Source organism: Ischnura elegans, chromosome 4 (assembly GCF_921293095.1).
Source record: "Ischnura elegans chromosome 4, ioIscEleg1.1, whole genome shotgun sequence".
Classification (NCBI taxonomy): Eukaryota; Metazoa; Arthropoda; class Insecta; order Odonata; family Coenagrionidae; genus Ischnura; species Ischnura elegans.
Window position 1 is genome coordinate 59,168,971 of NC_060249.1, and position 25,801 is coordinate 59,194,771.

General features: G+C 39.1%; 1 protein-coding gene across 1 annotated transcript in view; it reads left to right on the plus strand.

The window, feature by feature from the left end:
- Nucleotides 1–25,801, plus strand: part of LOC124158148 — a 524,623-nt gene that overhangs the window by 493,612 nt on the left and 5,210 nt on the right. Inside the window, exons 5-7 of the mRNA XM_046533332.1 lie at nt 12,129–12,368; nt 13,367–13,554; nt 25,287–25,393. Of these exons, the coding sequence (XP_046389288.1) occupies nt 12,129–12,368; nt 13,367–13,554; nt 25,287–25,393 (535 nt within the window). The remainder of the gene's footprint in view (nt 1–12,128; nt 12,369–13,366; nt 13,555–25,286; nt 25,394–25,801) is intronic.

Sequence of the window (25,801 nt, forward strand, 5' to 3'; positions counted from 1 at the left end):
AGGTGGTATAGATTTTTCAGAGACTGTCTATCTCTTCTTTAGTGCTTTGTACTGTATAAAGCTGATAATGAGAGTAACTCACGATGCACAACCAAGTAAGGGAGTGCCTAAACCCTAAAATTCTCAGTATTACCGTTTTTACTAGAGTAATTTCATGCATTCCAATTTCTCCATGTTTCCGGTGCAACCGCGTCGGTTTGTTGGTGATGACAACAGTTTCGCTGGCACTGCTGCCAGCGTCTTCAGGTCGAAGATGATGCGGGTCCACGATTTTCGTCCTCCTTATATAGGCGGGACTGACCCCTACAACTGGCGGGACTGACCCCCTATATAAGGAGGACGAAAATCGTGGACCGGCATCATCTTCGACCTGAAGACGCTGGCAGCAGTGCCAGCGAAACAGTTGTCATCACCAACAAACCGACGTGGTTGCACCGGAAACATGGATAAATTGGAACCTGAACACCGCGGAAATCTACGTAGTCATAATTTCATGCATAGTTACCTTAAGGCCGGTTATGTGCCTAATTAAGCATAACTCTCTCCCACCATTATCTCCCACCTCTTGGATCCGATTACGAATCTCAGATACGGCAGATATTTTTCAGAGGCTGCCGATCCTGCTTGAGTTCTTTGTGGAAGATACTTCAAGTACAGCACTCTGACCGTCTGATGAGACGTTAAGCCGTGGTCCCTTTGACGCATTTCGTTACGAGCAGGCTATTGCCGACTCCGAGTATCTCTGCACTCTTCTCTTCCTTCCCTTACCAAATGGCGCAAATGACCTCAGCTGTCGGTTGCCTCCTCCAAATACCATACCTGTATTTTCATCGTATCTACGTACTTAATACGGATTTCCCTCGCTTTCCCAGCCGTAGCGCAGGCGAAAAATCACTTTGGGTGGAGGTGGGATCGGGAGATTTTTTGTTTTCATTACTAGATTCTTTAGAAAGGTAAATTAATTAAATTCACCTTCTCAGTGACAAATTCATTCCTTATATTGGTTTGCATAGGTGAAGAAATTGTTCACCCCGTGGTAGGCCAAAGGTGTGTGAAATACGCTTAGCATTTCAATTTTTTCATCATATTTCCGTGCTTATTACGGATTGCCCTCGTACGGGGTTACGACTTATTCTAACCTCCTCCACCATAAACGATCAACTCCATTCCTTCACAGCCTATTCTTTAATTCTTCCCTGAGATTTATCCTCAGGCTAATAAGGTTAACAGTTTATCTATCACAGAAAATTGTTAGTAAAATTGAGAATACGCAGTATCTAAAGGTAGCAGGCCTTAGTGGCTCAGGGTCTGAAGTACATACTTATTTATGGTCAGTGGAACCTTAGTAAACTGGCTAATAAACAAAGTTTTTGCTGGCTATTTATACCGAACCTTGGAGTCGGCTATTTCAACATGTGAATGCAAGTTGATTTTCAAATCTAAAAGACTAACGTACGTTCCCTATGTACACTCAAGCCCAATTTGGAGGTCAAAAACATTAAAATAATACACTTAGACATTAATGAAACTTCATTCCCACAAGGGTGCTTAGTCGTAATATTATAATATCACAAGTAATGAAGTTAAAATTTTAAAATTATAATCCATGGAACAGTTTACATGAGATAAGTTTTCATGGAGCGTATCGACGGAAAATTTGGGTTCTCCATCTCTGTGGGAAAAGATTTCAAAATATTCTCGCATCCGCGCGGTACCTTTGCAAAAGTATTGTACGGAGAGCGCGAAAGCTTGCTGATAAAATATTTTCAGTCGGTCATTCTCGGGGAGACGGCATCTTTAAATTCGTTAAAGAGATATCCGTGAATGATAGTGAAGGAGGAAGGGAAAGCGTTTGAAAGATCCTTTGACGTCTGTGTACGGGAAACGTCTCTCATCCTCCTTCGCGTCTTGGAATTGGCACCTGACACTTCTCGGAGCGGCATCGCAATAACGAATCAGGCGTGGCAGGGAACTCGGGCACATTAATCTTAATAAAATTCCTCTCCAATGCGATAAACAGTTTTCGGCGAGCAAGGCAGAGTTTTCCTGGGTGTCAGACCCCAAATGATTTTCACATGCGATCTCCTTTTGGGATGTCGGAATCGATGATATAACTGCCAGCGTGAGGAAAGAAACATTGTAAAGGGTACTTAATTTTTGCCAGTAGAATTAATCTTGTTTCCCTTTGGTTTTATTCCGCTTCCGGTTCCTATCGAATGGAATAATTGTTACATGAATCGTTGGCCCATTACGTACAAGTTGAATTGACATCGCGATTTTATTTTCCGAAGAAAGAGTGATCACTTAAGCTTGTTCATTCTAGGTTTAGCACCTTTCTGCATTCTACTTCGTAATCTGCCCCTAAATGCCGCTATCTGACATTTTGTCTTCATTTTATTGTCTTTAAGGTTTATTTTCTCCTGTGGCTTGCATAAAATTTGGTGGAAACCACAGAGATTGCTATATGGCGAAAACATTTTTTTTTAATTAATGATTAACAGAAGGGCTTAGGGGTGTGTAATACGTTTGGTGCACGAAACATCCTTGTTATACTGCTTTTGGCGTGTTTTTTAAATATGTGTCTTCCTGATAATGAAATGGGAAAAAACGGAATAGAATTCGTTCCTTACTGAATATTTCACTGGCTGCGATGCTAACAATATGCACTTTTTTCTCATCGATTAGTGCTATTTTCGTGGATCATCTATCAATTCAGAATTGTTTATAATAATTTCCGTCATGTCTTTTTTAGTGAAGACGTCGAGTGATTTCGTACCGTTATAATAATTTTTATCCATAATCAAAGATTACCGGCATTCGGTGATATTTTTCGGAAGCCTTTTACGTAACGTGATACAATGGAATTATTTTACTTGATAAATTAGCATTTTGGCTGACCCTCCATAATACGCCATCAACATTTTTTAAGGTGACCCCCATCCTTTTTTATACACTTAACCCTTTCTAACCCATAGCTGCTTCAGAGAGAAATAAAATTTCAAGATTTTTTATTTTGAACACTTGAAAATTTTTCACTCAATCATAGTTATCGTGGCAGATAAATATTTCGTCATTACAATTTACACCACAAAGTAATGCGTAGTTCAGTTATTTCCTAAATAGAGCTGAACATTTATACATTTTTGATGTTGCTTAGAAGCAACACTGTGTTATGTTGCGAAAGACTTGGCTGTTATCCTTCAGTCTTCCGTCACCTTAAGAGAGAGTAGCTATACGAGAGGGTTGAATAATTATTTACCATCCCATGGAAAAAAAGGTAGTGACAGACCGAAAGACCGTGTGCTGCAACGTTTATATTATAATGCCCATTAGTACCCTGGAGTATGTGTGTAAACAAATATACTAATGACGCCTGATGAGAACTTTGACGGTGAACCTTGCTAAAGAACCCTACTGTCCAATACTTTCTCCCTTTCACTGGACCGTTTCTTAGAAGAGAACATTTTGACTGTGAATACCGGGGGACAGAGCAACACCCGGTGGCAGAGAGCGTTAAAGAACACGGGAGAATGGGAGCCTTGATTCCGGTCGAATGCAGTTATAGGAGGAAAGGGAGAGAATGCGAAGATAGCTTCGGGGGATGTGAGGAGTCACAGTGGACCAGTCGCATGCGTCACTCCCATTCTTCTTCACCCCTCCCACGTGTACTGCTCGGAGAGTGTCGTTAAAAACGAGTGGATTAGAGGAAGTAGTTCGCTATGGTATGGTAATCGGAGGTTGTGACCGAGGCAGCCGATAATTTGCGCCCTAAGGGAAACAGGCCGGAGTAATTTGCAATATTCTCCATGTTAACCATTACAATTTTTAAATATTTTAGTCTACGGTGAACTTTACCCTCGAAAAAATTAAGATTGATCTTTAAATGGTTGAGCAATAGAGATTTAATTTTTGTAATTATATAGGAATATTCTCTTGCTGTTAATATGAAGTCGCTGGCATCAGTGTCGGCGGGGCTAAGTCCTCGCCTACCAAACAAAGAGGTCTTGGGTTCGATTCCCGCCTGGTTGGGTTGCTTCTGTTCACGGAATGATTGTTCGTGCACTTGGAAAACCCCGATGTGAAAATCCAATAAGTTCAACCGATTCAGCCGTGATATATGGGAAGTTCGGTGTATTGAATTGAAGGGTATTTGCAGTATCCCTCAGTTATTAAATGTCGACGGTGGGTTTCGTGTCACAGTGTCAAGTCTGAAAAACAAGATGAAAAGGTGAAAGATTGTTGCACATTCATCCAATATTATTAAATATTATATTCATATCCAATATTATTAAATACCTAAGACGCATTTCGGCTCACCGCCTTGTACCATATTATGTCTTTGTTGGCGAAACGAAACGTGTCACCGAAACGCGTCGTACGCATTTAATAATAGTGGAGAAGTTCATATACCTTTCATTTCCATATGCCATTAAGTGCTGTTTTCGGTGGTTTTCGGATTCCACTCCTTTCCCTCCTTCCTTGGTCTCTTTCTTGATCGTAATATATCGTCGCTCTCCTTCACCGTCTCCTCCCCACGTGTCTCTCCATCCATCCCTTGAAGATGGCTCGCGGTCCGTCCGCCTCCCGCCCCGCAGAGCGCGCCCAATATCGCCGTGACTGTGCACTTCCTCGATCGTCGCTGCCATCGGAAGAGAGGAGGAGCGAAGGGAGAATGTTCTGAAAGGAGGGCATCATTCTGTGGGAAGGGATGGAGGTCTGGCGGGATAGTTTCCCGGCGGGGGAGGAGGGGGCGACGGCGGCGCATGTTGAAAGGAGGGCGGGCCATCCCGTCTTCTCCTTGTGAGAGGATTGCGCCCTCTTCAGGGTTTTTCAAACTTTAGGGAGAGGAATCCGACTCATCCGAACTCTGCACTTTTTACCTGCCTCGGTAGATAAGAACGTCCGTTTTCCGCACAGTGCCCAAAGCTTCCTTGACCGCGACTGTCCGAATTCCGCACATTGCCCCTAACATGACTTTCCAGACCGAGCGCGTCCAAACTTTGCATGTTGCTACTACGGTAACGTCAATTAGTGGTCTCTCTGGCCTTAAGTACTTCTAAACATGGTACTTGAGTGCTTTCGAAACATAGTGCTTAAGTATTATGTTTCGAAAGAGTTATGTATTTCTGGTATAAACGTAGGCAGAAAATTTCTTGATTTGCTGTGACAAAAGCATTTGCGGATTACAGACGTACGGATTTGGGGACCTTTTTTCGATCCTTCATGACGGTAATAAAATGTACAGAATGCGATTGCGTTCGAGGAATCCGACGCACCAGAGACGCAGCCAGAGGGGAGTTCTAGGAGATTTCAGTTCCCCCGAATTTTTTTCCCTTGACGACTTCCCGCGAGACATCTGCTGAGGAGACAGCCAGCCCAGAAATGATCTCTTCTGATTATTCATTTTTGGTAGAGTTTTTTTCACAATGTCTGCCAATAACTAGTTTTAACTAAATTTTAACTTTCATCATCATGCATTATTTTTCACCCGTTAAGTTGTCATAGGATATACTTCGTCCCTTTCAACGTTAAATTCTATTTTTTTAGTCCATCCAAGTCGCGCGGTATTTGTAACAGAACAATGGGGAGAATACTAATAATATTTTAACTCTTCGGGGAGGAAAAATTCTACTTATTTTGTATAATGAGGTTTATTCGGTGGCAATAATAATTTATCTTACTGACGTTTATTTTGTATATTTCTTAGAATTGCTGTCGGTTTTTGAGAACTGCGGGAACATATATGTCAGCAACCTATCCCTTTTTTTATACCAAAATAATATCTCTAATATATGTTATTGTTATTCATTTCTGCCTCTCCTGACGTACGCCATTTTTTGTGTTTTACGTGAATTTAGAAAAATATTGATCAGTTGTAATGATTTTGCCTTTTCATTTTGTGGATTTGGAGCCAAGTTGGTTGGAAAATTAGTTAAGCTATAAATAATTAATCTGCATGGATACGTCAAACCTTCAATTTTTTCTAACTCAACAAATACAAATAAAATACAGAGACTATCTTTTAAAGATTACAAAGCCGCATAGTCATCATAGCATTTGTTTAAAAATTACTTGGAATTATTCCCTTCATTTTGATAATGAACGTATCGTTCCTCGTATTTCAAATACAGAGATCCGAAAACCTGCACTTACTGCCTTCGAATGAGTCGTGTAGGCCTTGAGTACTCCTTTCATGGTAATTTCCAAAATTGAAGTTCATAACGCACAGCAAATGGATAAACGGAACGAGATCGCTCGTGCGTGGAAAAGCAAATTACGGAATTGAGAAGAGTCGACCACGCGAAATACGAAGAAACATTTCGCAATTCATCCTCAGTCTTTTCGAATGGGAACGATCTGAAACGAAAGCAATTCTTACGTGGTCAAAGGGATTGTTTTCCTTTGATTTAAGACACGTGCAGTTATGGTACAGAGTAACTATACACATAGCGTGGTCAACCTCTACTAAAAACTGTTACTTAGGTAAATTGACTCGATATGTTTTAATTTTATCTACTTACACGATTTAAGACTTAATGATCTGAAATCTATATCCATTGTAAGAGTTAATGTAGCTTCCACAGTGTATCTGTACAATACAGAAATTCGTATTAATTGAGATATCAAATCACTTTCAAATTCTATTCTTTGTTGAAATATTTTAATGCTTGGTAGAAACATTAAGTATGGCACGGCCATGTTACATCCTCAATAGAGCGCCTGAGTTCTCTATTATTTGCGAACCGTACTTGACTGGAGCAAATTATCCTGATGTTGCTCTGGAGTCAATAAGTAAACTGCATGCAGTAATCAGTAAGGTTGGGTTTCCTTCAAAAATGTGTGTGCGAGGGAGTTCTTGAATAGAACGTTATCGAAGGTAAGGCAGGAGATACTTCGAGGGGTCATCGATGGTAAGCCTGCGGACGCACTGGATATTCCTTAGGGGTCGCTGGAAGTAAATTTACATTTAATTCCAAAGTGTTATTTTGTATGTGAGATTAAATTTAATTATATCACGAATTCTATAGCAACCTAAATATTTTGCAACATAGGAAAATTATGGGTTCTTTTTTTTTGGCCTTTGTCTTTGAAGTGAGCCAATATAGGAATGAAGAAGATTAATATGATATTATGTGGTTATGAAAATTTTAGTGGGTAGGGTTTTCATCGTTTCCATCCCATAACATTGATGTGAGGTCGATACAACGGCTTTCTTATTCAAATCAAAGTCTAACAACGTTCAGTACTCGTTCAAACCTTTGAATGACGAAAGAAATATTTAAATTTCAATTCGTCGTTTGCTATAGATGTGGAAGGGGTCCTTCACCTTTGCTAATCTGATTAATGCCCGCGGTATGTTGCTTTATAAACGATTCAGCTAATTTTCAGTCAGCTTAATAGCATATTAGAATTGAGAAAAGTTAGCAGTAAGTACAAATCGAAGTGTTGTGCATGATAAAGATAAACGAGAGGTTTAGAATAGTTCCGTGAATTGGCCCCATCAATCTGGAAGTTACTCTGGATACGACTGGATAATGGTGATGGGAGACACGAAGCAGAGGATCGGTAGCAAAGGAAGAGATCCTCAAGGAATAGTTCGTAAGAAGACGGAGTGCGGACGTAGGGGAGGAATGATTAATGAAGAGACTTGGCGAGGAGTGGGCGAGGACAGAAGCCCACGGAAGACAGTGATAGGCGACGCGCGAGTCGAATCGGACACATTTCAGAGGCGACAGCGCGCTCTTCAACTGAGTGAGAGCTTCGTGGAAGAAGTGTGATGAAATCGGAAGACTTCACTGCCTAATGGCATGACCACTCGCCCCACCTAAGAGAAAATATTACTTTTTTAATGATACCGTTATTGAGTTTTGGTCAATTTATTCAATTATTTTTTCTTCCGTAGATAACACTTCTGAAAACCTTCATTCAATCTTCTGAGGTATGAGTTGTAAAGACGAAATTAGATTAATTCCATCCTTTTATTTGATTTTGAATTGTCTTTACACTCTTGCATCACAAAAATTCACGGTGTTAATGGAGTAAGAAAGGTTTTAGAAACTTTGGGAAAAAATAATTGTAATAATTGAACCATGCTCGATGCCTGTTTGTTATACAATAATAACGGATAAAGGAAATGGTAAAAATTAACATATTACTGTAGAGATTGGGAGACTACAGCGGGGCTGCCTCATGATCGAATATTGAATGCAGTATTGGATCAGTTGTTGGTATTGAGAATGTCGTGATCGAATACCGTGTTTCCTTCTAAAAAACTGAAAATAATTATTTCTTTCATTCTAAACACCAGTTAATTCACTGTAATTACGTTTAATATCGATGGATAGATTAATTACGAAGACGGATTAGATCTAACTGCTCGAGAAGTCCTGAATCCCTGAGACCGCAAATGGAAGTATAACCTTATTTAAAACGCTCAAAAGTCTAAAAAGGCGTTGCAATTTTAATTAAGTAAAGTGCCTACTTATTTTGTAAGATGAAGAGCAAGTAAGGTACAAAAAATATGATGCCCGCCAGCCCTCGGTACAATTAACAAGATGATTTTCCCTATGGCAACGTCAGTATTCTGGAAATTCCATATCATGCATTTTTTTTCGAATTACCTGAAAAATATACAAATTAATGCATTGTTACGGCTTGTTCATTTAAATATTTTGAAGTAAGCAATACAGCATTTTTGTAAGGAAGTAACTTCTGTCTCGATTTTCGGAATGTATTAAACCTTGTATTGATTTTTTATCGAAATTTTAAATATCGGGTGATGATGTGTTAGCGAAACAGAAGTTGGTGGCAACCAAAGAAGACCAGAAAATCTGGGAAGGTAAAAAAAAACTTGCCTGGTGGTTACTCTGAGAAGAAGACATAAAAGTCGAGTCGCTAATACTCTTCCATTGAATGTTACCTTCATTCAGATAAAGCAATTTCCATTCTTATTTGACCTCTCTGAATTATATATGTAACTGGTTTTTTCGTGAACACTGCCATTAACTTCTTCTCATTCTGAGCCCTTGCTGGGCTCTTATCTTCACTTTTTGTGTTCAGCTGATCTTATTGTAGTTTATGAACGTGAGCAACTTACGTTTCAACGGCTGCGGTACTCACCTCATTACGCGGAAATTTATAGCTATATATGCTTGGATTCTTTCATATCTTAGTCCGTCAAAAATAAATGTAAAACTCCCCGTAAAAGATGTTCCGCGTGGTACTTAGCGGACTGTCACTTTTTGTCTCCTGCTGGTTTATTCAAATTGTCTCAGAGTACCTCGTTAGGAAGAAGTTGGTCAAACTGTAATTGGATGTCGAGGAAAACTTTGCTCAAGATTGTGTTTTCACCTCGAAGTAAGAATAGAGATAGCACAACGTGGCAACATATTTCCTCAATTGTGTAGGCTTGAATCGGCTCACTTCAATGTTGATGGAGCTCTAAGGAATTTAAAATAAACTGAAGCGAACTTTGTGTTCAAGCAAGAGGTAGGTAATCTAGAAGAGCGATAAATATTTTACGAACTACTATATTACCCTAAAAAAACTAGCAGGACAAAAAGTCAAAATCTAAATTAACTCCATTACAATCGTTCAGTTAACTATATTTAAAGTATTGGCCTTTCCTACCATCTTACTTTATTGTGGCCATGTCTGCCATCCGTCTGACTCGGCTAATTGTCTTTTGTGTGTAAAATGAGAAGAAACGTGGAATGCTACCCTCTACCTAAATGCTAAACTGATTAAATTTCAACTTATTCTACGGAACTTTGTTCTCGTAGGTAAGAATAATTTGTAAATGGAATAAATCTCCGAGTATAATCTTTGTTTGCTTTAAAAAGTCTTTTATTTAGATATATTTCCATATGTTTTATTTTTCCATAGCCTCTGTGCTGGCTAATTTTCTTTGTCACATCGTGCCCTGGCGTTTATTTTCTTCTCTAGACGCGTAGGTTCTCTGCTTTATTAATGAGATGTGTGTCTCTTCCCTAACTTCTTGACATATTAACGGATATCCTAGTAGGAAGTGGCCCACATTCGGGTCAGTGGTGCGAAAACAAAGCATTCTTTCCTTTAGGCCCATTTCGCATTTTAGGGTGAATGTTTGGTACGTGACCCATTCAAGGAATTTTTGTATTTTCTCTTGTGGCATTGTTTTCGCTGATCGTGACTATCACAGTCTCACCTTCAGCTGAAAGGGCGAAGGAAGTTCCCAGGTTGAGGGTTTCGGAATACATTTTGAAAAGGTAACTAGAAAAACATTATCTTCACGTTCTCTTGAATACTTCACTCTCAGAAAAAGTATGCACTCACCAGTGGGAAACCGTCGACAGCAATCCCAACGACCAAAGTGGAATCATCTTTCGGCATAACGCTTCATATTATTTATATTGATTTTAACCCTGTAAAAGTGATACCTAATTTTAAAATTTAAAAATGGAGTCTTTCGTCATGACTGTATTCGGCGTCATTATAACTATTGCTGACATTTCCCATGTAATAGTGTTGTTCTTAACGAATAAATTTGACTTTTCGACACCTAAGATTAAGAAGATAATGATACCTGAGGGTTTGAATTGCAGAAAAAATACAGCAGTGAGAAGTACTCAAGTATTTTACCAAAACAATAGGGCGGGAAAAAATTTTAAGCAACTAAATTACTTATCTCTTAGTAAATATAAAGAAAAAATAATATTAAATAGTGAAAAGCTTTCTTCATTCAGTACTTTGGTATATTTCAGTATTTCTCTTTGTATGTAGCTAATTTCACGTATTTTTTATATTTACACTCTTATTGTACCTTTTGCCATTGAGAAGTCATTTTATTTGCCTTAAGTAAACATGTGTTAAGGTCATGCGTGGGTTATATTTTATATAACCTGGGGGTTTATAATGACCTTTCGAACCGTTAACTTGTATTTAGAGTGTTAAAATGGTGATTAGTACCAGGTCTAGCAGGCATTTTTCTCCAAAGCTTGATACTTTACTCACCCATTCCTAAAAATTTTCGCACTCAGCTATCCATATGTCTATTTAAAAAGTTCCCGTTGCTTCTATCTCGCAAATGCTCAAATGTTCGCACGTACTACCTTGGCTAAGAGGTAGTATTGATCCAAATGAAATCGGATAAATAATATAAATATCTTTCCTATCTCTAGTATATGAGGTGCTGAGAATCCAAGGGATAAATGTGATTTTTTAAGCAGAGTTAACTATTTTAATCTGGTAAAGACAACGTATGAGGTCAACTAGATATTTAGTCGTGCATTTGACTTTCCTCGCTGTAGCAGTAGAGAACTGGGACTCACTCGTATCCCTTGGACACCAAGTTTTTGTATATTTCTTCTATCAAAATCTGTACCTAACTCTGTTTACAAAAAAATTATTTTTTTTCTCCCTTTTCTTGACCTTGTTTAATATATAATATAGTATTTATTGGAGTTTAGGTCATTTATAAAATAAGTTTCAGCCAACATTTCGATTTATTTTTTAAATCATCTTCAGGGCTACGTAAGAAAAAGTGTGAACAATATAAAATACAGAGAATAAAACGATACACAATATTTATACATAAAAAAGGTACAATCGGGTTTTTTTATACAATATTTCTTTAAATTATATTGTATAAAAAAACCCGATTGTACCTTTTTTATGTATAAATATTGTGTATCGTTTTATTATCTGTATTTTATATTGTTCACACTTTTTCTTACATAGTCCTGAAGATGATTTTAAAAAATAAATCGAAAAGTTGGCTGAAACTTAATTTATAAATGACCTAAACTCCAAGAAATACTATATTATAAAAAAAATTACTTAAGTACTCCTTGGCTTCTCACCCTCTCAAAAATGAGATGCATAATCGGCGGTTAGAGAAAGTAAACGTCGTATGCACAGAATTGATAAAAATTCCCATGCTTCAATCGCAAAGGGAAGAGGATAGCTTCAAACCGTTCATTAACCTGTAGGTCAGCTATGTCGCGGCGGGAAGGCACGCTAATGGATCCCTTTCTCTCCTATCCGGACAGGAGCTGAAAATGATAGTGCCTTCCGTTGTAATTAAGCCGTCGTCCGCCATTACTTTGCCATCCAATTAACGCCCTCCCTCTTGATTCTTCATCTTCAAGGAGGATCTCCTGATTCACGGCGACAGCGTGTACGACATCATCGACAAGCAGGACCACCGCGGCATCCAGGCGGAGCTCTGCGGGGGCGGTTCGGGTGCCGCCGGCCCCGGAGGCCCTGGGGGCGTGGTCGGAGGCTGCGCCGGCGTCGGCCCTCCTATGGACAAGGATCAGCGACTCTTCCTCTGCCGGATGAACGTCTCGAGGAACGCACGGAGGCAGATGAGATTCGGAGACCAAAAGGTAAAGGAATAAAGTACTGTGTAGGTAGATCCTAGCTTTACGACTTGTGTGTATTCGGCATAAGATGTGAGCCAATATTGCGTGTGCTGCTATCAAACCTTGACTAGAGCTTTCACTTTTTAAAATAGTAGCTAGTTTTAAATTATTCATTTCCCCGCGAATAAATCTGCGGAAAATTTCTCGCGCCTTACATGATCTTAGGTTTTCCCGGCGTATCAGGTGCAGCGACTTGCTGTGCATCCTCAGGGGATGCTCTGAATGAAGACCTCCTGAGGATGAACAGCAAGTCGCTGCTCGAAACGTCGGGAGACATGGAAAACATCAACCGATGGAAAACCGATAAATTTTTCTGCATCTTCTCGCGTCTTTATTGCGGCTTGAGTCATAGTGAGAAGAAAACGCTTTTCATCGGTATTTCTTACCCTTCACGTCCTTTTCTATCTAATTAAGTTTGCGTTGAAGAAATAAATTCACTACGGGGAGGACAAATATCGGGGTGAATGGCAAAATGTAGATACGTTCCATGTAAACTACCCTTAAACGGCGGATGAAATGATTTGATCGGAATGAAGTTGCTCTCTTTGTATATTTTATTCTTCGTAAAATTTCCCAACTGCTCTAAGCTGTTAAATCACGAAAAAAAACTAAAAATTATCTCATACTATAGCATATTGTTTATATATTGTCAATATTGTTTATATTGAGAAAAAGAGCTTAAAAGCTAGTACGTGGTTATGGAAGTGGCCGATTGGTTAGCCATCCAAGAGTCTCTATTTGCTGTAATGAAAGGGTTATGCATAAAGTTTAACTGATATTTTTTCTTGAAATTTTAAGTAAAATTGAAGTAACAGTGAAAAACATTTATCAGGTAGATAAATTAGAGACTGTGCATAAAGTGACGAGATAAATTCTGTGTACATATTTTGGGGGTACTGGGCACTTTCTAGTTCTCGCCTCGCCACTGCGGTGAGTAATCAATTGACTTTTATTGCTGTCAGGTTGTGCTGGTGAAGGGTCACTTTCTGCCGAGCACTTTGCCGCTTTGCAGTCGGAACGAGCGCGTGTTCCTGGCCGCGTGCACGCCTCTCGCCATGCCAGAGACACGCGAGTGCGTCGTGCAGGGAGCCACGCACGTCTTCACCACCCTCCACGCCCTCGACATGAAGATCCTCAACGTGGACCGCAAGTGAGTACACGTATCCCATTCATTATCATTTTAATGTTATACATATATATATATCATTATTATCATTATTGGTCCCGGGCGCAGAAAATAAAAATATCTGTTTTTATACATCCCACCTCCGAATTCTTATACGTCGGAGAATCAAACCGTCAATACTAAAATTCGATTCTCCCATGCATCAGGTACTTGAGGTATAGTAGAAAGACAGAAATAATCGAAGTAATCTCATTCACTGGATAATTTAAGGAAAGTAATGTCTCTAGAACTTGTCTTTTCTGGAAAAATGTCGACTATGAATAGATTGTGAAAAGGACATTCTTTGACTATCATAAATCATTTTTCAATCGCTTTGTTTCCTTTATTTTTAACTCCAAACTTCGGATTGAGGACTGGGGTTAGTTTTTGTCGGTTTGTTAATTTTTATCTGCTGTTAATTGTTAATGATAGTTGTGTGCTAAATATCTGGCAGAACAATACTGCTGAAAATACGGACATAAGACCAAAAATTACTGCACTTTTCCTTATATGACTTTAACGTAGCCAAAAATTGAACCACGAACCGTTAGTGTTGTATGGTTATGTGGGAGTTTCATGCTTACCTCGATTGTCATCGTGGGAAATTTTTCGGCAGACCAAGGTTATCCCGCGAGGTCTGAATTCCTTGCATTGTTTGGCATTCGTCGCGGTTGTCGGTGGATTATGGCTCCATTACACTATTTTGCTAATTCCGTCGTCGAGATTTTCGCCGAAAGGCGTGTGTCTTGTTTTATTTGTGTTACTCTTTCCACGTAGCATATATCAGCGGTTTTTTTTTCTCTTTTGACCCCTTCCGAAAACGTGATAATGACTGTCTTTATCCGTGGAAACATGTGTGGCTCTGTCAGAAGCATCGTCTCTTTATATTTTTATGTTTTTAGTTCGATGTACCAAGTTGAAAGTGGAAACCGCTCACCTGTGAAGCACAATTGCCACTTCAGCTGAGAGTCATAAAAATATACGCAAGAGCTGACTATTACCGTCTTTCATTTGATACCATTTTTATGGCAATTTACGCACTCGTAATTTAATCTTTGTTTGCATTTTTACATCCCACCACGTAGGTAAATGTGTTGCGTTTCTTGAAGTGGACGAACGCATGTACTTACAGCATGACTAAGATACCGAAGTATATGATTCATATCTTGGAATTCCTCCTTTTCGCTGCCACTAACACTTGATTTCGAATTGATGCATGAATAAGAGAATCCGCGCGGAACTTCTATAAATTTTATTTTCAAATTTGAAATTTATTTATAGAGTTCCTCTCTTGTTTGCAAAACTAAACGATTTACGCAGCATTGTCAGTTGCCCTGTTTGTTTGAACATGAAATTTTTGGAAATAAATCAGGATCTATAAATTTAACACTTTTTAACATTTTCCAGTTTCTCAAAGATAGCTATCTGTCGCATATGAAAAAATTGTTTTATAAAATTTTAAGTTTAAGGCGCAGAGAAATGTCTTACCTATATACCATTATTTCCAATCTGTCGAGAGAAAAAAACAAACATGTCATAAAGTTACCCCGCAGGTCGGGGTTGCTTTGTGACATTTATTTTCGTTAATCACTTCGTTCCGATAACGACAGTTTTTGAGTCCCTTCCTTACTTCAGCGATGCTATTTTTTGAGCGCATGTTAACTAATGACCAATGACCGGAAAATCTGCCATCTTGCCTTGTTCTCAGGTCTTAGGTGATAAGTAAAACACAAAAAAACGAACGTAATGATAACCGTCTTAAAAATTGTGTCTATTTTTTAATCGCCTGGGGAAGGGGGGCGTGCCCCCGTCCCCCTTAATCCGCCTATGTCATTGCGTATAATAATTATGAAACACTGGAGATAATTTTTTTTTGTTTTCAGTTCTTTTTAGAAATGTTTCGCTGACACCATGAAAACCCCCAAAACTGTCACGAAGTGGGTACCCTTACGGTAACCAAAAACTTATAACATGATAGCGTAAATTTTAAACAAGTAGTAGGCCAGAGGAAAAGACGGCTCGAGGAGTGGTAATGTATCCTCTTAAGTCCATGCTGCTGCGTGCCTTGTCCTCTTAACGCTCTGCCATGCGTGGGATCCACCGCCCTCGGCACCTTTTTAATTTGAAAAAAAAAGAAAACAGAACGTTTGGGTGTGTAAAAATGCGTTCGTAGCCTTGAACTGTGCTCGAGCATCGGCATCTCCCGGACCTCTTCTGAGGCGGACACTTCCCGGTCGACAGCAGTGCGCACTGCCCAAGGATCAGCACTCTCATTCACGCGCGCTGCTTGTTCAAAGAAATCCAGGGTGGAATACTTGCGTAGGATTTCTTTGCATTCAAACCGGAATCTAGAGGGCGGGTAAACACGGGATTACGTTGCCTTTATACAATGGATCTCAAGTAATTTATGGTTGAAAAATTAAGGAGGTGCTTGGAGCATGTATGTTGAGATCATATTTTGAATTATATGAGGGCGCATACGGATTTCACGGTGGATCAAGTGTAGGCTTAAGTACTTGAGAATGGCGGGATTTACGAGGAGGATCAGTACTCCCGCTGGACAACTTTTTTGCACTCTTTTTGTTCATACAGACGCTATAATCTTAAAATTAGCAGTATCCATGTAAAGAGTAGATCTCATGTCACAATTTCCCTGAATCATGAATATTAAAAAATTGTTACAGTATTTAATTTGAGGTAAAATATTTATATTTGAGATACAGTTTATTGACCAAGGTTCGTTCTATACTAATATAATTTCGAATTGGTGGCACAAGAAAAAAGAAGTACCACTGGTTGCGCGCATTAAGTGCGTCTGCAAGTAATATTTATTGGTCATTGCTGTCGCCTTTCTTAGGTATCAAGGTGGCCTAGGGGCTTGGAATTTGGGTTACTGATAAAAGGGATGTGTCCTACTCATAGCGATGAAAACCTTCAAGTTGAAGTATAAGAGTTAAAGTATACAAAATTATACGGACTATAAGAAATATGGAGTGATCATTTCACATTCATCAATAGTCATCAATCCGGAGATTTGCTTCACGCATCTCTCCACTCCTCTCTCCTATCCTTTTCATATTAAATTATTTTATGGTTCTATTTTACATCCATGACAATTTGTCTTGTGTAACTAATTCCTTTCATACCGTGTTCTTTTAAGGTTCCACACCGTATTTCGGTCAAATTTCTGTGTTAGTTTACCATTGTCTTCGTGTGGTATTTAGTAATTTCTTTCAAAAATCTATAAAGTTCGTTTTGTGCTGGAGATGTTTATATTAATCCTGCAAAGTATAGAGATTTTAAATTTACTGATTTACGATTATCATGAAAGATATCTAGCTGATTTTGAGCATTATAAAGCGCATTTTTCCCGTTTACCTAATACATTAGGCCTGACTATTTCTTTTATTGACTTGAATATGTAATCAGCGCTCGAGAAGAGTGGGCCAGCCTTGAGTTTCATTGCGATGGGAGTGCAGCTTTCCCTTGATCTATCGCGGGCGTATCTCTCTCGCTATCGTTAAAAGGAAAATCTCGTCGTACAAGCGCAACAAAACGGCTGTCGGAGAAGCATTTTCTTTTATTGATTGGTGATTTATGACCGCAGGTGCTCATCACTTTTCAGCATCCCTCTAGTTGCACGTTCAAACGGGTGCTGGTAAATCATTGGTGAATGATATAGTTTTGTGCTCATTTCATATTCAAATTATGTTTCCGAGAAAGCTGAAGAAATGATGAATTTGAGATGGAACAAGCTGTGTCGCTGACGTGAGCGATGGTTCTTTGATAATTGCATGTAGGTATTTTTTATAAACTTTTACTATCTTATGGTGGTAATATTTACTTTTCACGAGGTCTTTCTCGACCGTAATAGCTCGATATTAATAGCCTTTAACGTATAGTGAGTTGGATATTCTCGCTATAGGAGCAATTAAACCCCTCTGATGCTTACTTAGAGGCAGCGGGCTCATATCCCACCTGAGTGGGTATCTCACCATAAAATTTAATGAATCTCCTTTCCCAGCAACTGATTTGAAGTTATCATTATTATTAAGGTATTATATCAGTTTAGATAGGTTTGCATGGAGTATTTAAGAATTTCGCATCATAAGGACTGCGAGGACCATGCTAACCTCGCTGCCATCTACGATACCAGACCTTAAGGACGAGGGCCCGGATTCCACCCGATACTCGTTTGATCAAGCTCCATGTTTTCAGGGAAGAGAAATTCGGTAGAGTTTTCTGCTTCCATTCCAACACTGTTTTTTACGCGACACGATCACGTGGACTACCTTTCGTCTGGTTTCTACCCTTTGACCTATCTGACATGGATGGCCTTACGGCGAATAATTCCCAACTTGCAGCACAACAAATTAATCCCGCCAGTGCAGCTCTAGGGACCATAGTAACTCGCAAGCCTTTCCACCGCGACAAGTTTGTACCCCAAGTAAAATGGAATTGCAACTAAGTGTTAAATAATGCGGAAAACTCTCGTTTGATTGAAAAAAATCGTTAACAATGCCAATAAAAATATTCTGAGAATAGATTGTTGCAATTTGTTCTCTGCCAGCTGTAAAATTGATTGGTATTTTTCAAAAAAACAGAGCCGTGATATTGCCAATCTGAACAGTAGAAAGTTTATAGTTACCTGTTGCTATTGTGCGCTCGTATTTTATTGGACAATTGCGAACTTATGTCAATCTCTGTTGACCCATACTATAAATTTATCAATGTGTTTGGCGTTAGTGACCAGGTATAAGGGTTATTATTTTTAGGGCTTTGAAATTGCAGGGTGGGAACTACGCCCAATTATGTGCAAGTCAACACCCTATTTCTTACGGCAGTGAAAATGCTGGCGATTGCCCTTCGGGATGCAATAAAACAAGAGACCGTGAAAAGGAGGAAGTGGTTGTTTTAATTTTACATTTATTATGCGTTGGAAGTGATCCCGCCAAGAATCTTTCACTCTCTGAAACCGCGCGGTGAAGTGATCGCATTTATTATCCGCATAAGGCAGCGCGTATAAATCAGCAGTGGATGGCTGAGTTGATTTCAAAGAAAACTTTCCAGTGACAACACCAAGGAAAGTAAACGGAGAACCGAATCTAACGCTCTAAATCATTTCAGGACGACGTGACCTATAATTTAGGAAACGTATGAATATATACAGTATGTACACTAAGGATGTAATTTGCCATCAAAAAATCATCTATGCAAGGAATCGAACTCAGATCTCCCAGTTGCCGTTCAGGTATGTTACCACCTTATGTGATCGGCATACCTGGTAGACAGGTGACCGGAAATTTGGAGATCCGGGTTCGAATCTCGGCTAAGCCAAGTGATTTTTTCATGGCGACTTCATCCATGGGATAGATAACTTTGCGCCCGTGCGCATGACTACGTACAAAGTCACTTTTTCCATGAACTTGAATTGAAAATGAAAAATGGATATGAATTTCCAATCCATTTTTTACTTCATCATAGCCAACAGCCTTGTCTCACTTGGATGCATATATTAAGAAATTCATTCAATTATCTTGAAAATAACTAAATTTCACACTGGTCCTTCCTTTCTCAAGATATTCTCACCCATTCACTCAGTTATTCAACCTTGAGATTAGTTTGATTAAGAGAGGGTAGAGCTCACCCTTGACACATTCAGAGTAGGGGAGAGAATATTCCATACACTGGGCCACAACGCCTTTTGAGGATTTTTGTAAGCGAGTATCCGATTGGTTCACTCGGGATATGAACCTGGGACCATTCGGTGAACAGCCAGATGATCAACCTATCGTACTTCCCCACAGTTATTTTTTAAATATAAATTTACTTTTCAGAAGGGAATCGATCTTTATATGCGAAAGTAGCCATTTCTATTTTCATATAAAAATTGAACACACACATCAATGGATATTTAAGTCATGACTGAGGAGAATTGTGTGAAAATGAAGAAAAATTCTCGGATTTTCTACCGTGTGTATCTTTGGGTAACTAGTCTCGACGTTTCGAAGACTGAGTCTGCCGCTGTCTTCATGGATGGAATGTTTCATGTTTTTAGAAAATTGACTGGCGTAAATACAATCTACTCCTTGAAGACTATGGCGAACTCAGCCTTCGAAACGTCGGAAGCAGTTATCCAAATATACACACGTTGGAAAACCCGAAAATTACTACTTCAGACAAGAAGCCGGGAAAAACTCAAATATTACATTGTTTGAAGTTCCTCCTTCCTTATGAAATCGTTTCAGGCTTATCGTGGTGGAAATGCGATTCATCTATGATAAAATATAAACAAAAAATGGTAATTCCTACACTAAAATATATAACTCCACTACCGATCGTGGTATCGACAATCACCCACACGAAGTTTTCTTCACTTTGAAAACGACTTAAAGTGTCAAAAATATTGTTGATAGCGGAGTTTTACATAAAGTATGGAAATTACCATTTGTTGTTTATATTTTATCATTATTTTCCTCCCTTTGTATCGAAATGAGGGTATTTCAATTTGGTTTGTTGATAATCAAGCCCTCAGTGCAATCACCATGTATACCACTTAGCGTCGCCGTGATGTGTAATTTTCATGGTCCAACTCCTAGGAAATTCCGCACCATCTTCATACTCCTAAGAACCTATTAAAAACCATTTCCGCAAGGCAGGGCTTTGTAAACGGGAAAATGTTCGCGACCTCGCCCATCGTCCATACCTCTTTTCCCCCGCTGCAATTTGAAACAATTACATGCATAATATACGCCATTCTCGCCGAGGAGAGAAGATTGGTCTCCAGAGATGACCAGGCACGTGACTGAAGGATAATGTCGCGTTGAATGGCCACATCTCGATGCGCTCGCCATAGTGACAGAGCCGAATACTTGTTTTACATTTTTTTTTTCTTTGTTTTGTGCGCGAGAGTGTGTAAGTATCCCTTCGTCTCTGCGAGCTCGTGTGTGGCCGGCGAAAGATAAATGGCCTGCGATCTGCCGTTCCGTTTAAAGGACCATGACTGACGAAAATCAATTTCCGGAAGAGGAAGAAGAAGGAGGAGGAGAAGGAGAAAAAACAGTCATGGGGCGAGCATGTATCCCTGTCCAAAGGCGAACCATTAGACGTTTGATTCGGGGGACCTTTCCCACACGCGGGGCAACGGAGGAGACAATACTCTGGGCGCAAGAAAAACAATAGAAGGAGAGCGAGCGGGATGGAGGGAAGAATGCGAGGCGGCCGTGGCACAAAATCGTTACTATCTTGTTCCGTCTTTCTCTCTCACTCTTTGTCATCCCTATCTCTCCCTCCCTCTGCCAAAACGACTGGTGGGAAGTATGAAGTATGAGAATTTGAAGCTCGAATTGGAATCAACGAGTGAAGAAAAACGTTTAGGAGGTTTGCATAGAGATATATATAGTTTTTTATAGTGATACGTTTTTTTCGTGGGAGCGTGGACGCATAAGGTTATTTTTCTTCACCATAGTTTCATGTAGTTTTTCCATAGCTTTATCTATGTTAAATAGCACTGTTGTACCAGTAAATTATCGAAAAAGAATTCGAGATCCTTAAATAAAAGTCATGGTAGTTGTATTTTGCCCAGCTGTAATTTTAAAAATTCATTTTAATTCGAATAGTGGTCATCGAATATATTCTAGGTCATCCAGAGCCAAAAAATGGAAGGCTATAAGTATCGCAACGAGAAAAAAAATACATACGACTGCAGAGAGAACTTAAGGCAGAAAATAGTAGTTGCTCAGAAGTGGAGATAATTGTGAAACCTAACCGTGGAATAATAGACCAATATTTAGACTGGCCGACGGGAAAATCAAAAGAGAGTCATTGAGTTATTGCACGTGATGGCATAAATAATTTTCGACCATATCATCCATATAATATTTCCTAAATGTATAAATCCACTTGAGCTTAATATTCCTCTCGCCGAAGCTAGTACGGAAGTTTTTTCTATTTATGTGGAATAAATAAAATGGTCTTGATTGAAAAATTTCTCCAATGATCCATTTGCATGACTATATTGCAATATATATTTTATTAATCCCTTACAAAATGGTAGATCTTATTTTTATCATCATTTAGGATCATCGCTGGATTACAGAATGGAAATGGTGACAGCTAGGGATGAGGCAATATTTCGGAAATTCAGTGAAATCCAATTGAATATAATGGTTTAACAATAAGTTCTTACCACAAATGCAAATAATACTCGTATAGTAAGAGAGATTCTTCCTTCGTCAGGTGCCTTGATAAAGTCTGGGGACTGAACGCCAGGATAACTAAGATTATGCATTTTTACATGGGTACAGATACTTATGTTCTCGTTATTATCAATAAAAATGCATATTTTAATGAAAAAGAGAGACGGAAATTTTGCGAATATAAACTCGAAACGCTTCGTACTTTGTTAAATTAATATGTGGAAAAATTGCTCCCTCTCTTTTTATTAACTCAGGATGTCATTACACTACATCTCGTCTGCCTCAGTTGCTTTTAAAAAACATAAGAATGGAGTAATGGCGTGGGGCGATTTTTTAGTCAAAATCTGTGGCCGCCCTGTAATAAAATGAATGGGCCTCGACGTGACTCGGGTATTCAAAGCGAAATTACGCGACCTCGATAGCCAGAAGTGTAACAACTACTGGATGTGGACGACCTCGCATGACCCCGACGCGCTAAGAGGTGGTTGGTCCTCTGATGGGCCATCCCCGGTGATCTTGTGGAGTCACTCAGTGGGTGACGTGTAACGTGTGAGAGATGTGGGTGGGGATGAAGAAACAGGCGTGGCACCCCCAAATCCCGTTCGTGCTCTTATGGGGTCTGTGTTTGGCGCGCGTGGAGGACTTATGGGTTTCAGGCGACCGTGTTTGGCTTCTACCGACTGAGATTCCAGCCTTAGAGTATATAGTCCATCAGAGGTGGTGTGACGTATTCTGGGTGAAGTCAGGTAGAAAATCTTTCCGCCATATTGAGTGTCCTTAGAAATCCTGTTTTCCTGAAGAGAACGTGACACGAGACTACATGTATTTACGGAAATATCTTCAGTTTCCTTTGTTAACTTTAAGTAATTAAGGTCGGCATCTGTTATTTGTGTAAATATGATGCAGAATGTGATGAATTTACTGTGATACTATCATTAGTATAAAGAACTAATAGAAATAGGTGGTTATATGTAGTTAATTGCACTACATTATTTGAGGATGGAGCTATGAGGAGTTCTCAGTAGTAAACTACTGGCGCTAATATTTCGAATAGTGTACTTCTCAGTTGTCAACTCCTGGGATTGGGTATTTGGCTGATGAGCAAGCAGTGGTCTAACTAAGGCTGAACTATTGGGCTTTTTCCGTGAATTATCCACTCAGGAGGTAATAATTGGAAATTGAAAGAGGTATCTGTTGAAATTTTTTACAATATGAAAATGCCAGAAGTAATAAAAAAAATACCTAACAGCGCGTTTCACTTCGGATCCAAAGTGAGTGATTCAAGTTTTGGTGGGCATACAACTTTCTGTATGAGTTCACTGTTGATGCCAATGTCAGTCAATAATGTGTAAGGTCATTGCATTCCACTCTCCCTCCACAAATTATCATGGGATTTTATATCCTCTTACCAGATATTTCATTTTATGTGTGCCCATATGTGCTTCAGGCTTTGTATCTATATCTTTCAAATAAGAAATTGATGTGCCATCGCCAAATTGTTTCAGGGTTCCCAGAATCATCGGTTAACATTTCTCTTTATTGCCCAAGTGGAAGTAGCTCTTACAGTCGTTAGCGTCATGCTTACTAACTCTATGATTCCAGCCGTACGCGCAGGGAAGGGGTACGACTTAGGAGACGTTGGACTATGATGGTCCCCATCTCCAAGGCACGTAGCCTATGATCTGGGTAGGGGGAAAAAATACAGGTTGGATTCGAAATCGCGGACTTAACGCTACAAAACGAGAATTTCAACTAAACAATATTTTCTCCCTGAAAACTGGGAAGAGAAATGGTAAATACTGCTGATATCTTTAAAAAATTCCAATAAAAAATAATCAACCATGCACGTTCTGATTAAAATATACAAATCCACTTACGCCACTATACCGGTAGCGCTGATTCGAAATCTTCTCCAAATGTGATAGTAATAAATTATACTACCAAAGCCCTAAAATTCAATTTTTTGGTGAAATCAGGCGGATTTTAGAACGCCTTAGGAGATCTAACCTTAATAAATTCGTTAGTGGCGGAAAAAAATGAATTTGAGTACAAGTTTCAACTGTACGCTAACGAATCTAATAGCCAATTTTATATATCTGTACCAAAGATGAAGTTTGCCTTGAAAAAATATTTGGAGTAGTCATCTAGTCATCATGGCGAAGCCATTTTTACAAATCGAACTTCATCCTAGATGTATATAACTTCGTACATATGCGCGTGACTGCGAGCAAAGTCACTTTTTTCATGCAGTTCTCTGAAATTCGTCGTCGCCGAATAGCGACTAAGTAGGATTTTCTTCTCCGACAGTTCGTTCCATTACTTACAATGTGGACATGTGACATCAACACCTTGTTCGGTTAAACCCATCCTGAAGTTCGTTCCGACAACATGGCTTGGAGGTGTAACTGGCTGGCACGCCTGACTGAATGATCCAGGTTCGTATACCGGCTAAGACAAATATTTTTTTCATGGTGAACTTCTTCTCTGGCCTAATTAACTTTGCGTCCGTTCGCGCGACTGCGTGCAAGGCCACTAGTTTCATGCAGTGGTTTAATTTTATGTAATTTATGATTTTCGGATGCATGTGAATTGAAAATGAATAATCACTTAGGCAGCCCGTACACCACCCAAGCAGACCCCGAAGTGAACTTCTCGCTACGAGCCTGTTCCATCCTACCTCCTCCTCTTGTGCCCCCTGGTCTTATGTTCCGTTCCCTCAAAGCTTAAAAATGCTCACTCCCATGCGAAAACGTTGGGAGGGAGAGACAATGGGAACCGCGGTTTGGATCGAAATTACGAAGGTGGAGTCCACCTCGACTCCGCCAGCGCGTCGTAAATTGGTCGGCGCTACCGGTAAAGTCGGGTTTCTGGATTTCAGTTTTTTTATCAGATCGACGTGTGTGTTCGCTTATTATTTTAGTAATCAGCGTATGTTTTAAGTAGGTAGCGATAATATTCTTATTTCTCTTTTCAATCCTGAAAGAGGGAATTTTGTTTAGCTAGCTTCTCGTTTTTTCAAGCGTCAAGTTATGGAATTAGTAATCGGCCTGGATGTGTTTTCCCTACCCAGGTCATATATACATATACGTGATTTCATCCCTCGATATTCGTTAGGGAGTATGATATTATCCCTTAAGTTCAAGAGGTCTTAGAAGTTGTCTGCGAATCAAATATGATTTTAGTCAAATTTAATTTTTTTTAAATCGAAGAATCATAAATTTTATGAAGGAGCGGGTTTGCAGCCGTTAAATCTAAGTAATAACTTAAGTCTCAAATGAGTAAAACATCTCGATTTCGGAATTACAATTTTTTTCCTAACGGTTAGGTTTCAAACGAATAAAATTTGTCACTACAAAATTTTAATGTCATGCAGTTTGTATCTTTTTCTTTGAATCGTGAGAGGAATTTTAATGTAGCATTAAAGTTTTCATCACATTATATGTCATTTTTTTCTCCTTTTATTAGGATATTCCGCAATTGTAGATGAAAAGTGTGATTTTTTATTTTTTTTATTTCCAGCGGAGAATTTCATTTGGGTTACCCTCGCTGTGAGCTTCAAGGGGCTTCTTGGTACCATCTCCTGCACTGGGATTCCATGAGGGAAGCGCAGTCAAAGCATCGGTTAAGTAAGTATGGATATTAATTCATTTGGTTTCGGATGTATGCAACTATGCAAAGGAAAATTATTTTTGCCTGAATGAGGCAATTCAAAAGGCTATTTTAATTGTTATTTCGGAAGTGTTTTTTTTTATAATAGAAGTGAAAAATTTTCTGTAGCTCTAAAAAATGTTTTGCTTAAATATTTTAACATTAATAGGTATTGAAAAAGAATTGTCTGCTTCAAGAAAGTCTGAAATTTTCAGGTATCACTTTGTAAAATAAAATTACCGTAAGTGTATTGCTTTTCTGAATCTATTGTGCAGCACTGTGGATATTTTAAAATGAGAAGTAACTTTGCTCAAATTGGTAATTCAACTCTTCCCTTTACGTCTTTTTCCTTGCTTCTCTCTTCGTCGGGAATAGATGTAATTCTG